This window comes from Balaenoptera borealis (genome assembly GCF_965194805.1).
Source record: "Balaenoptera borealis genome assembly, chromosome: 3".
Taxonomy (NCBI): domain Eukaryota; kingdom Metazoa; phylum Chordata; class Mammalia; order Artiodactyla; family Balaenopteridae; genus Balaenoptera; species Balaenoptera borealis.
In genome coordinates this window covers 124,787,817-124,801,061 of record NC_138866.1, presented here as the reverse complement: position 1 = coordinate 124,801,061, position 13,245 = coordinate 124,787,817, and the positions used below count along the sequence as shown (strand labels likewise).

The 13,245-nt window shown below is 38.2% G+C and overlaps 1 protein-coding gene across 12 annotated transcripts in view; it reads left to right on the top strand.

The window, feature by feature from the left end:
* Positions 1–13,245, top strand: part of CHRNA5 (cholinergic receptor nicotinic alpha 5 subunit) — a 63,846-nt gene that overhangs the window by 37,204 nt on the left and 13,397 nt on the right. For 4 of the 12 annotated variants that reach the window (XR_014243140.1, XR_014243141.1, XM_082387007.1 and 1 more), the window contains 4 exons: positions 2,920–3,071; positions 7,763–7,807; positions 9,151–9,260; positions 10,904–11,735. Coding sequence is in view for 10 of the 12 variants with exons in the window: in XM_082387007.1 (XP_082243133.1) it covers positions 2,920–3,071; positions 7,763–7,807; positions 9,151–9,260; positions 10,904–11,735 (1,139 nt within the window). In the remaining 2 variants the exon portion in view is untranslated. Of the gene's footprint in view, positions 1–2,570; positions 2,608–2,919; positions 3,072–7,762; positions 7,808–9,150; positions 9,261–10,903; positions 13,004–13,245 lie in introns of those variants that run through there. The other 8 variants (XM_082387015.1, XM_082387011.1, XM_082387009.1 and 5 more) reach the window with 7 other exon arrangements.

Below are 13,245 nucleotides of genomic sequence, written 5' to 3'. Positions count from 1 at the left end.
ACCATCTCGTTGTGGCTTCTCCTTTGTCTTTGGACGTGGGGTATCTTTTTTGGTGAGTTCCAGTGTCTTCCTGTTGATGATTGTTCAGCAGTTAGTTGTGATTCCGGTGCTCTCGCAGGAGAGAGTGAGAGCACGTCCTTCTACTCCGCCATCTTGAACCAGTCTCCCCTGCTTCCCTCTTTAAGTAGTGAGGGAAGGAAAAGTACTCTTAAGTAACTACTGTGATCAATACTAAGTATTATACTTTAGGAATGCCAAACTAAAGAAATGATTCCTACGTTCCAGGACATTGGTTTCTTTGGTGACCCAATACTTATGTGACATAATCGAAAAATAATACAGAACAGTATGATATAAATGAGAACAGTATAGTATAAATTCCCCTGGATTCCAAGGAACCTAGGTTGAAAGTGATTGATTTAAAGTATTTATTTTGAGTAGGATGAGCATACGTTAACTATTCACAACTTTTTTTTTATATATATAAATTTATTTATTTTTGGCTGCATTGGGTCTTCACTGCTGTGTGTGGGCTTTCTCTAGTTGCGGCGAGCAGGGGCTACTCTTCCTTGTGGTGTGCGGGCTTCTTATTGTAGTGGCTTCTCTTGTCGCGGAGCACGGGCTCCAGGAGTGTGCGCTTCAGTAGTTGTGGCACGCGAGCTCAGTAGTTGTGGGCTCTAGAGTGGACTCTAGAGTGCAAACTCAGTAGTTGTGGCACACAGGCTTAGTTGCTCCACGGCATGTGGGATCTTCTTGGGCCAGGGCCCGAACCTGTGTCCCCTGAATTGTCAGGCGGATTCTTAACCACTGCACCACCAGAGAAGTCCTCACAACAACTTTTAAAAAATAATTTTTTAGTTTGATTCAGTTTCTATAGAATTTAGTTTATATACAGTATCACATTTTCGGAGCCAGTCCTTACTACTGGGCTGTAAATGTGGATGCTGTCTTTGATTACCAGTGTATTTCCAGCATTTGGCATGGTGCCTGATACAAGGCACATTCTGTTAAATATTTGTTGAATGAATAAATGAAAAAACACTGGTGTGGGCTTGAGGTCTCGGCATGTGATATTAAGCTCTTTTAGAAAATTGTCACAAGGTGGAAGATTTTAGGGTGGAAAGAGCAAAAGGTAGAGGGGGGGCCTTCAGAGCTCTGCCACTGATGAGCTCTGTAGCACTGGCCTTTCTGGTCATATATCCTCATTTGTGAAGTGAGGGAATGTATTGGATCATCTCCCTTTTAATATTTTGAGGTTTATGAGCAGTATAAACTTAAAACATTTAGAACCAGCTGAAGAAACATGACCTCTAAGTAGAATTTGAGTGCACCATTAAGGTTTTGTGCTAAAATGCCACTGACCTTTGCACCTGGCTTTTCTGTAAAGTTGTGCTAAGAAAACGGTATTTCTAATATTGGATGTACTAAGAAGGTATTCACAAGGCAGTATCTTAAGCATTCTCATTAAGTAGAATGTTAGGATAAATTTATCATTTTATTTATTTATACCCTATCTACTTTCTTTCAAACAAAATTTGAGGTGGCAATTCAAGTTAGTATTTTTTTTCCTAAGGCAAAGTTGCCTTAGATTCTGTTAAAAAAACATTTTGTTATCTCTGTCTTTTAAACAACCTTAAACTTTTGTTGTTTCCATTTTAAAATAGGATCAGAATAGGAGAAATGTTTCAATAATGCTATTTTAACTTGAACCTCTGAAATTAACAGCTTTTGAACATTAAAAAGAATGCTTCTCTAGTGTATAATATTCTAATTGAATTGAAATATCTCCAGTGCTGCACATTTCAGCATAAGGAGGCTTTTACAGAGGCATGGCACAAACTCTATGATATTTATAGATTAAATCAAATATCTTAAATTGCCCAGGGAAGCAAGACATAAACTCTGAGAAATAAGCTGCTCTATTAATGAAGAAATAAGCAGTGAAAAAAAATCAGGGAATGGGTTTCCTCTAGCTACAGTAACCAGATACTTTTTAATAGCTCCAAATAGAAAACATGGTCTATCACAACAAAAAGAGAAGATTTTGTGAAAGTGCTAATTTTCTGTTAAATCATTTCTTTTAGGTTAGAGAAAGGCCAACACTAGCTACTCCAAATCCCTATGTATATACTTTATGATAAATAAGCCAGTGACATTTTGTTTTAAATAAATGTTTTTTCTTTGTAAAATCATGAGTCTTGAGTAAATGTCATCCTTGAATTTCACACATTCCACATTTCCTTAATAGAGACTCCAGTGTCCATAAAACACTGAAAACTCATTTCTTTAAAGAGGCTTACTTAAGCTTATTAGAAGTGTAAACATAACTGTGATCCATAAATCTAACCAGTCTTTGGCTTATGGCATCTAAAACTTTTTAAATTTTATCTTTTTCTTTTTTAGTCTTAGGCCCTAAGGTAATTGTATACAAATGTATAGCAACAAAGGTATGACAAATCTGAATAATTTGTTCAATATTTATATATTTGTATATTAAAAGCATGTAAATTAAAGCATGTTTATTTTATATTTATAGTTGATCAATAAACTTTAATATATCTGTTTTCTAGGTTTGGAATTTTATGACAAGCAACCCCCCTAGCCCTGGTAATTTAAAAGCTTTTGTTACTTAGATTTTAAATTACTATGTATTAAGTACTGAGTGCTTCTTACAGAATTCAGCGTATTTCCATGTGAATAATCTGATTTAACTAAGAAGTATATCTGAACCAGAGTGTCCCTTATTGATCACAAACGTTTTAAAATCTCCTTCATTTTAAAATCTCCTTCATTTTAAAATCGCCTTTGACAATAGCCTAAATAATACTTTGGTTCATTAGTAATGCCAAACTTTTTTAAAGTAGAGGTATTTGGTGGGAGAGAAGCCAATCCACTAACTTTTAAAAATTTGTTATACAGGATTAGCTGAACCATCCTTTGTTGCCAAACATGAAGATACTTTGTTTAAGGATTTATTTCAAGACTACGAGAGATGGGTTCGTCCAGTGGAACACCTGAATGACAAAATAAAAATAAAGTTTGGCCTTGCAATATCTCAATTAGTGGATGTGGTAGGTGTGCATATCATTCCATATTCAATTTCACACAGGTCTATGGAGAGCATATTGTGTGCCCAGGCACCATGCTCGGCTGCAAAGATTACAAAGGTGAATGAACATAGTGCTTTTCCTCCAGGAACTCACCAGGGAAAAACAATTATTACACCACAGACATAGGAATACTGTATGTTTATATAATCTTATATAGTTTAGAAATCATTTTATCTCATTTGGTAATTAAAATAGGTCTGTTTTTTAATAAATTCAAAGATATTAAACCTTCTATATGGAAGTTGCTTCTTAAATGTGTTAAAAAATATGACCAAAAGGTCAAAAATTTTAAAAGAAAAAACCCAAGAGTTAGAGTTGTAGATTTTTAGGACCGAAAAGGGATCTCAACAGATCATTGCCTCAGTATCACACTTAAAACATTTCTTAGGTTTTTCCATGTGACATTTACCAGGTAGTAAATTCCCCATCATAACTTGTTCTTATTGTCAAGAGATTATTTCTATTTTAAACTAAAAGGTTCACGCTAATTTTTAAACTAGTTTCTTCTTTTTCTGATCATGTCAATCAATAATTGTTTCCCTGTTGTGTTCCCAGAATAGTCAAGTATGTGTGTGTGTATGTATGTATGGATGGATATAGATAACATTTATAGGTGTGCCTTTATTTTCTGAGTAGAGAAGCAATGCATGATTTTTGGAAAGAGTTTAGAAAGTTCAAAAAAATACAAATAAGAAAATAAAATAAAACTTGACTGTAATTCTACCACCCAGAAATGACCATTGGTAACATTTTGTTGTGTTTCTTGCCAGTTTTTTCTTTGTGAATATGTTACAAAATTGAAATATTATTTTAGATATAATTTTGATTACTGCTTTTTCCCCTGTTGTTACATGATGAACATTTTCTTATGTTATTACATAAACTTCAAATGTAATTTTAATGGCTATATTTCATTTATAATTTATTTAAACATTCTTCTTTTGTTGGCAGAAGCTTGTTCCCAATTTTTCTTATTATAAAGGACAATGATGAATATTTGTACATAAATGTTTGAATTTCTGCTTTCCTTAAGAAAGATGATGAATCAAAGGATATACATTTTTGAAGTCTGTTGACTGATAAATGTAACCTAATTGCTTCCAGCAAGATCAATGAATATGGACTCTGTGCTTGATCCTTTGCTAGGCAATACAGGAAGATTTTAAGTATAAATTAAACATAGGGAAGTAGGAAGTAAGTTAGTAGGGCTTGCTTTCAACTTCCTTCTAGCTGGGACTGTTAGCATGTAAATGGAGTAAGTGTAGAATGCTGCAGTACTAAATCGTGATGTCACAGAGATCTGGGATTTCAGATCTTGATGATTGAGATTATCAAAGAAGCCTGGGTAGAAGAAGTGGCACTTGAGCTGGCCTTGTGCTAAGTGTAGGATCTGGCATGCAGAGAGGAAAGAACTTTTAATAACAAGGAACAGTATAATCACAGGTACATAAGCGATACCGAGCCTTTTTGTTCGGCTGTTTAGATCGATGGTCTGACTGGTTGGTAGAGGAGGTGAGGAGTGATGCCTGTGTGCCACTGTGCCTTTGCTCCTGCCATTGCTTCTGTTTGGAGAACTTTCCTTCTCAGCACAAGCCATTTATCCTTCAAGGCCAAATTCATCTGTCAGACTCTGAAATCCAAACTTCCTAAGACAGTCTCTCTTCTGTTCCAGTTACACTGACTGGCACTCATGTGCTGGCAGGGCCGCCTCAAAGCGAGTGAGCTTTAGTCCTTGTGTCTGTCCCAGAGCCTAGCATGGTGTCTGGCACATAGTAAATGCTGAGTGAATGAGAGATCTGATGGGTAACAGACATGGTAAAAGCAGTACTTTAAGAGGATCAATAAGATAGTTAAATACGTGGCTTCAAAGAGTGAAAGATTAGAAGCTTGAGAGGCAAGTTAGACCAAATATAAGAAGGAACAGGACTTGACCACTGAATATGGAGGGAGACATCTTATTTTGAAGCCTAGGAGGTTAGAAGGGTAACCAATTTGAAAGAGAAAATTGGTTGTTATGGGGGCAGGGCAGAGAAGACGATGGGTTTGCTTTTGGTATGAGGTCATTATGGTACATTCAAAAGAAAATGTTCACTGAGGCCCTTGGAAGGTCAAGACTGGCTCCGAGGTGAGAGGTGAGGCTGAGGATGTCAGTTTGGAATTGCTGGCCTGGGGGTGATTGTTGAAAACTTTGAATTGATGCAGTTATAAAGCAGAGAGAGCAGGAGCCTGATCCTTGAAGAACATTCATAGAAAGTGGTAGAAGCAAGGGTTAGCCAAGCAGAGACGTTGAGGAAGGGTTGCTTCTTGAGAGAAGGGCCCAGAAAATATACGGTCAGTGACAATGAGAGGGGAGGAGGACTGGAGTCAAGGAAGATGAGGGTCAAGGGCCCTGGACATTGACAGAAACTTCACTGAATTGCTTCTCAGTGGGTTTATGTTCCTTTTAATCGCTAAGGTCTTTGCCCCGCAACCTTGTGATCATGTTTAGCGGCTCTTCCTTGAAGTTTCCTCAGATTCCTATCTTATTTCCTACGTGTTCTCGCTCTGTCTTTTTAAAATATCAGTGTTGGCTTGTTTGTTTTGATTTTATTTTTATGGTCAGGTTAAAAAAAACCCTATTACCCCTAAAACTTTTCTGATATGCTTATGAGTAGTTAACATTTCTTTATCTGTGGTTTCCTGCTGAGTGTCATCCTACATTTGTCTTCACCCAGTTTGGGTTTTTTTTTTTTTTTAATTAATCAATTTATTTATTTATTTTTGGCTGCGTTGGGTCTTTGTTGCTGCACGCAAGCTTTTTCTAGTTGCGGCGAGCGGGGGCTACTCTTCATTGTGGTTCGCGGGCTTCTCATTGTAGTGGCTTCTCTTGTTGCGGAGCGCAGGCTTCAGTAGTTGTGGCTCACGGGCTTAGTTGCTCCGCGGCATGTGGGATCTTCCCAGACCAGGGCTCGAACCTGTGTCCCCTGCATTGGTAGGTGGATTCTTAACCACTGCGCCACCAGGGAAGTCCCTCAGTTTGGTTTTTGTTGCATCCTCCACTGTGTTGAACACGTGATAGATGCTGAAGAGATACTTGAGGTTGAAAGAGGCTGTATCCCCTAAGGCAATGGCTAACCCACATCTTTGGGGCCAGTTGTGAACTTATGGGTTTTTCTTTTATCTATGTTACTATTAAAGGTACTAAGTATGGACTAGGTCCTAGCTCACAGGGCAAAATCTATGTGTGTTCACAATTTTCTGGTGAAAAGGTCTATAATTTTCATTAGATTCTCAAAGACAACCTACTGCCATGCAGCATTGCAGGTAATATGTTTACCAGAACTTTCCTAATTTTTAATGCCTCTGGTTAGAACTTTTGTCTGAAAGGCATATTCTAATACAGGGCTCAGCAGTTATTCTGGATGGTGTGTGACTTTGGGGTGGACAGTAGAGCTGGTGGCGTAGCGTTTAAATTTAGGAGTTTTGAGTTCTAGAATCGGTTTTACCACTAATTGGTGGTGTGATTTTAAGCAAGTTGCCTCACTGGACCAGTTTTCTTATTTGCAAAATGAAGGGATTACAGTAGATGAAATCTCTAGGTCCTTTCTAGCTCTAGTGTTTTAATCAAGGAAAATTGCTCTTTGGAAGACACAGTGTAAGAGGGATGGCCATGCTGTATTTCCTAGGACCCATTCTTTCCATGTAGGGACCTAACAGCTGTCTTTGTACCTAGGGATGTGCTTCCTTCTGGCCTCCTCCTTTCCCCTAGGTCATTCACCTGTTGTTCGGATGGGATAGGGAATGGAAACACTCCAGTCACCTAAACTATTTATATCCCATCCTCTCTACCCAAGTGTAGGGATTGCCTCGTGCTTCTTTGTGTCTGTGTGCTCTGAGCATTGTATCCTACACAAGGTCTGTCTGTGGTTGATGATCACGATGATCTTTTATGGGTTCAGTTGGCTCCATGATATTTCAGTAAAACTTAATGAAAGAGTTATCACTTTAATTAGGCCTTGAAAATTCAGTGAAGGACTGGCGTAAGTGAAGGTAAGACAGCAGGAAGGTGTAAGTAGCAAGGACCCCTGGTTCTCTAGAAAAGTAGGATGTAAAAGCTTTATGAAGTTGCCATTCAAGGCTCTGACCTCCACGTTTTTTTCTATGTAACAGCTCCATGGAGAGATTCAAATATGTGCCTCAGCAGAAGCAAATAACAAATTATAGTCCCTCAAGAATGCACACATTGTATCTCACCGATTGTAAGATGCACATTTTAGCACTTCTGAAGTCAAGACGTCTTATAATTAATGACAACTTACAATTCATTATCAGCCTTTTTCTTTCTTAGTGCTAAGTACATAAAATAATGTTGTGATTCTTAGATTGCATCTTAGATTTGAGGAAATGTAGTAGCTGAGACTATTAATATTAAATCTAAAAATGCCAGTGGTGTCCTTTCGGGCAGCTTATCTGAAATACAGAGTATGTTGGAAGGAATAATGTGAAATTAGGCTGGAAAAAAGATCCTGCTTTTCTAGAGAACCGGATTGATGAACAGAACGTAGGTGCTATATAGAGAGGAGTGTTTATATAAAACTGAGAAAATTCTTATTTAAAGAATTATTGTTTCTGTAATTGAAATAATCAGCCTTATTTAAATTTTTATTTCATAGGATGAGAAAAATCAGTTAATGACAACCAATGTCTGGTTGAAGCAGGTATGTATAAAATTCAAAGGGCCACCCAACTGTTGACTGGTGCCACTGTTATTACAGGGTTTGTAGCATGAGTATCTGGTCTTGGTGGATTGGCAGGAGGCAGAAGGATGAGGTAGATGGAGTCTTGTATTCATTCAGTTAATATTTGAGTGCCCACTCTATGCCAGGCACTGTTCTGGGCACTGGGGAAACAGCAGTGAACAAAACAGACAAAAGTCTAGGCCCTCAAGGAACTTCATTCCAATGAGGGGAATAAATAGGAAGTTGTATAGTACCTTTCAAGCTGATAAGCTTGGAGAAAAATACACTGGGAAAGTGGATAGGGAGTGTTGGGGACTGTACTTTTAAATAGGATGGGCAGGGGAAGTACCACTGAGAAGGAAATATTTGCACAAAGACTTGAAAGAGGGGGAGAAGCAAGCTATGTGAGTATCTAGGGGAGGACTGTTCCAGGCAGAGGGACACAAACGTGCAAAGGTCCTGAGGCTGGAGGGTGCCTGGCGTGTTCAGGGAGCAGCAAAGAAGCCAGCTGGCTGGAGGTGAGTGGCCATGGGACAGGTGTAGGAGATGAGGTCAGTGAAGCAACAGGAGGTCGATGGGTGTTCCTAGCATAGGTTATGAGTAGTGGCTTCTAGGCCACTGTAGGATTTTGGCTTTTATTCTAAGTGAGATGGGAACAGGCAAGAATGTAATGATTTATTTTTATGTTCATAGTCCCTCTTATATAAAGGACTTCTTTTCTTTCTGGGCCAGATGTCCCCAACTGCTGTTGAGTGCTTCTCTTTGTTTGTTCTTTATTATTGCTGATTTTTAATACCTACTGCCAGTTTCCTAACCCCAAATTCCTGAAAGACATGTGTGCTTTCCTTGGGGTGCAAGTCTTGACGTGATCACAGAATTGTTACTGTGTGGAGGTGGGACAAGGTGTTTAACTATGTGGAATGTGTAATAAATCCAAGTGCTCTTTGCATGGACCAGTCCAGCCAGTCATTGAGAAGACAGCTAGAAAAGAGAATGTTTCCCTTGAACCTGGACCTTAGGTGCCCATGGCTGCCGCTCCTGGGCATGGTCAGCTGGTGGGACAAGAGGTGTTAAGCAGATCCATGAACGTACCCAGCTCTGGTCCTCGCCTGTGTCTCCTGAGGACCATGGCTAGAGCCACCACATGAGGGGACAGGGCTATATCATCCAGTGCCCATAAGAAGGACGTGGAGGTGAGTTTTCTTTATTGGGAGTAGAGGTGACTTCGTGTCTAAAATGTCTGGATTTGGCAAAGAGTATAGTTTTCACTGTTTTTGACTGTTAATTGTATTGAAATTGAGTCAGGTTTCTTTGTTTTAAAGGAATGGATAGATGTAAAATTGAGATGGAACCCTGATGACTACAGTGGAATAAAAGTTATACGAGTCCCTTCAGACTCTCTCTGGACTCCAGACATTGTTTTGTTTGATAAGTAAGTTATATCCAGAATACTATTTTCTGTTTTCAAAAGAAAACAATTGTATTACTATTAGGCACTAGTAATTTTTTCTTCCTTTTGAAAATTGTTTAGCTATGAAGTCACAGGACTTAGTCTTGTGTTCTCTCATTTCATGAACCTACAAATAGGTTCTGTGGATCCTCTCCCTTTTTTGGTACATTGTTTTCTGATCATAAAAGTGTTCTTGGATTTCAAAAATTTGTAAAACGTTTGGGAAGTCCAAAAAGGTATAAGGAAGTTGGGGGGAATATAATCAATCCCGTTATCCCATCACTTGGTGGCAACCACTGTTACAAACTTACACGTATGGTGGACTTACTCTGTGCCTGGCATTGTGCTCAGTGCCTTATCTTTATTCATTCAGTTCTCAAGATAACCTTATGAACTAGGTACGATCACATCTATTTGACAGATGAGAAAATGGAGGCCAAAGATAGTTATACTTGTCCAGGATCACACAGCTCACACGTGGTGCGTGGGGAGTAGCCTGACATCCCCATTTACACTCTTATTTTCTAGACTACATATTTGGCAGACTGCCTTCCAGATTTTTTGGTAATGGTTAACAATAGTTAAGGTCATACTTTATGTTTAAATGTGCATCCTTCTAATTTTGCTTTAAATACTGTATAATAATTTTCCCACGAGGAATGTTGGGTTAATTATTAACTCATATTTATAGGTATTCTACCTAAGTGTGTTTTGAGGATGGTTTTTAACTTAGGGGAGAGGATACTTCTGGATGCCAGTTTCATTTTTTTCTAGGACCAACCACTCCAGGACGTTTCTGGGAATTTGTGCTTATCCTAATGCACTTTGTCTTGTTTGCAAGAAGGCATTGACATGAGGACAGAGCAAATGCTAAGCAAAAAATATCTTTCACTTTTCAAACCTTTACCTCCATGCTTCTCAACATGGAAGGAGTGAACAAAGCATGATGCAGCTTCCTGGAGCATCATTTTACTCTAAGTCATTGCAAACATTTTTATATTTAACATGGATATATTACATAGGAGTGTGCAAAAGTCACATGAATTTTAAGATAGAGAACAGTATTTCGAAGATAGCTCACATTGGTGGTGATGTTTCCTGCTAGACTTCTCCAGTGCGTGAGTTCACATGATGGCAGAGTTGGAGAGGGACGGCTGTTTTCCAGGGCTGTGCCCAGCTTGGGGCTATTGTTCTTTCCCTGTAAGTGTAGGAAGTGTCCAGTATCTTTCATGGAGGGAGAAGAGCACTGAGGGGAGAGGGGGCCATCTAGGAATGTGGATTCAGGTTCTGGCTCTGTGCACATCCATTGTTATAAATAGCCTAATTACATTTTGTGTGTAATCAAAGTGAAATCATTTCAACCACTTGAATCTCAGGATTCTGTGAATATAGATCTGTCAGTCCTGGAGTAGATATGGAAATAGGGGTTTCGTTTCAATAGAGTTAGATATTTAAGGGCAGTGTCCTTAAACTAGAGTCCCCTACGTGGAGCAGGTATATCTCAAGTGTAATAATTTTAAAAGTATTTCATGCTATGGTATAGGTTTTCTTTCATATTAGGCTTGTAAAACGCAGGCCCGGGTTGTTTAATCTCTGCATTGTTACTGTGCATGTGTGTATTTCAGTGCAGATGGACGTTTTGAAGGGGCCAGTACGAAAACTGTCGTCAGGTATGACGGCACTGTTACCTGGACTCCACCGGCAAACTACAAAAGTTCCTGTACCATTGATGTCACATTTTTCCCATTTGATCTCCAAAACTGTTCCATGAAATTTGGCTCTTGGACTTACGATGGATCACAGGTTGATATAATTTTGGAGGACCAAGATGTTGACAAGAGAGATTTTTTTGATAATGGAGAATGGGAAATTGTGAGCGCAACAGGAAGCAAAGGAAACAGAACCGACAGCTGTTGCTGGTATCCTTACATCACTTACTCATTTGTAATTAAGCGTCTGCCTCTCTTTTATACCCTGTTCCTTATTATACCCTGTATTGGGCTCTCGTTTTTAACCATACTTGTCTTCTATCTTCCTTCAAATGAAGGTGAAAAGATTTGTCTCTGCACTTCAGTACTTGTGTCTCTGACTGTCTTCCTTCTTGTTATTGAAGAGATCATACCCTCATCTTCCAAAGTCATACCTCTGATTGGAGAGTACCTGGTGTTTACCATGATTTTTGTGACACTATCCATCATGGTCACTGTCTTTGCTATCAACATCCATCACCGTTCTTCCTCAACACATAACGCTATGGCTCCGTGGGTCCGCAAGATATTTCTTCAGAAGCTTCCGACACTGCTTTGCATGCGAAGTCATGTAGATAGGTGCTTCAGTCAGAAGGAGGAAACTGAGAGCAGCCGTGGACCAAAATCTTCTAGAAACACACTGGAAGCTGCACTTGATTCCATTCGCTACATCACAAGACACGTCATGAAGGAGAATGATGTCCGTGAGGTCTGTGACCGCGTATATTCACAAATGCAGATCTGTTTTGATTCTAAGTCGGGCAAACAGCATGACCCTTTAGACTAAGCATAGACTGAGGGCCAGAGATGTTGACACACTGTTCTGTAAAAGATCTTTACTAACATTTCAGTTAAAACATCTGCAAAATGTAGCATGTACACAAATCTCACGTCTCCTTTTCCCCCATCAGCATCTTGGATGACTTTTGAAAACACTTTGTGTTATGCTGACTGTTCTGTTATTCTAAGGCATAGTAATCCTGCCGTTTGGTTTTTGGCTCTGACATGATTAACTGTTTTAATTTGATCTTCAGTAACTTTGTTTCTGGATTCTATAGTAATCTGCAGGCACAACTGTATTATAGTTTATCAAAAGTGATTTCATTTTTTAAAGAATGAGTCTAATGGAGCCTTTATAAATACAGCCAAGATATTTTTCTAGAATAAATCTTCTTGTTGTTCACTTATAAGAATGTTAGCGAAATCAAAAGCAGTAAGGTATTCTCGGGTGTTATATATTATACATCAACGTGTACAAGTGAAGCTTAGTGTAGTACTTAATAATATGCTTAATTAGCTTAAAAACAAAAATTTGCTCAAAACTTTATTATAGAAAAATAACTCACTGGCTCCTTATTTAAGGTTAATATTTAAAATGCAAGAATTGAACTATTAATACATCTTATTAATGTGATCATATTGAACTGGAGTTTTCTTTCAAAACATGTAATATTTCAGTCTTGTCACTATTCTTTATTTCTATTGTATAATATTTTTAAAGCTATGACTATAGTACTATTTTCACAATTGAATTTACTTTGAATAGTCACATTAAAATTATATGAATTCTCTCACAGATATAGAGAACAAACTAGTGGTTACCAGTGGTGAAAGGAAAGAGGGGGGAAAGGTAGGGGCAGGGGAGTAAGAGGTACAAACTACTATATATAAAAAAGCTATCAAGATATATTGTACAGCACAGGGAATATAGCCAATATTTTATAATAACTTAAATGGAGTATAGTCTATAAAAATTTAGAATCACTATGTTGTACACCTGAAACTAATATAATAAAAAAATAATAAAATAGTACCTAGAATAAAAAATGTATATGAATTCTAATCGCTAAAGCTTTTTCAAATGGAAAAATTTCTAGCAGGTGTGGTAAGCAGGTGGAATGAATCCGGTAAAATAACAGCCCTCCCCCCAAAGGGACATTTGACATATGTTTCTAATAAACTTTAAAAAAATTTTTATTGAAGTATAGTTGATTTACAATGTTGTTTTAATCTAATAAACTTTTAATGCTTGTGAATCATAAAGTTTCTATTTGGTGTAAGTATAATTAGTTTATAAGGTGAAGCTATCAATGAAGTCTTAAAAAATACAGATATTAGGGGCTTCCCTGGTGGCGCAGTGGTTAAGAATCTGCCTGCCAATGCAGGGGACACAGGTTCGAGCCCTGGTCCGGGAAGATCCCACATGCCGCAGAGCAGTT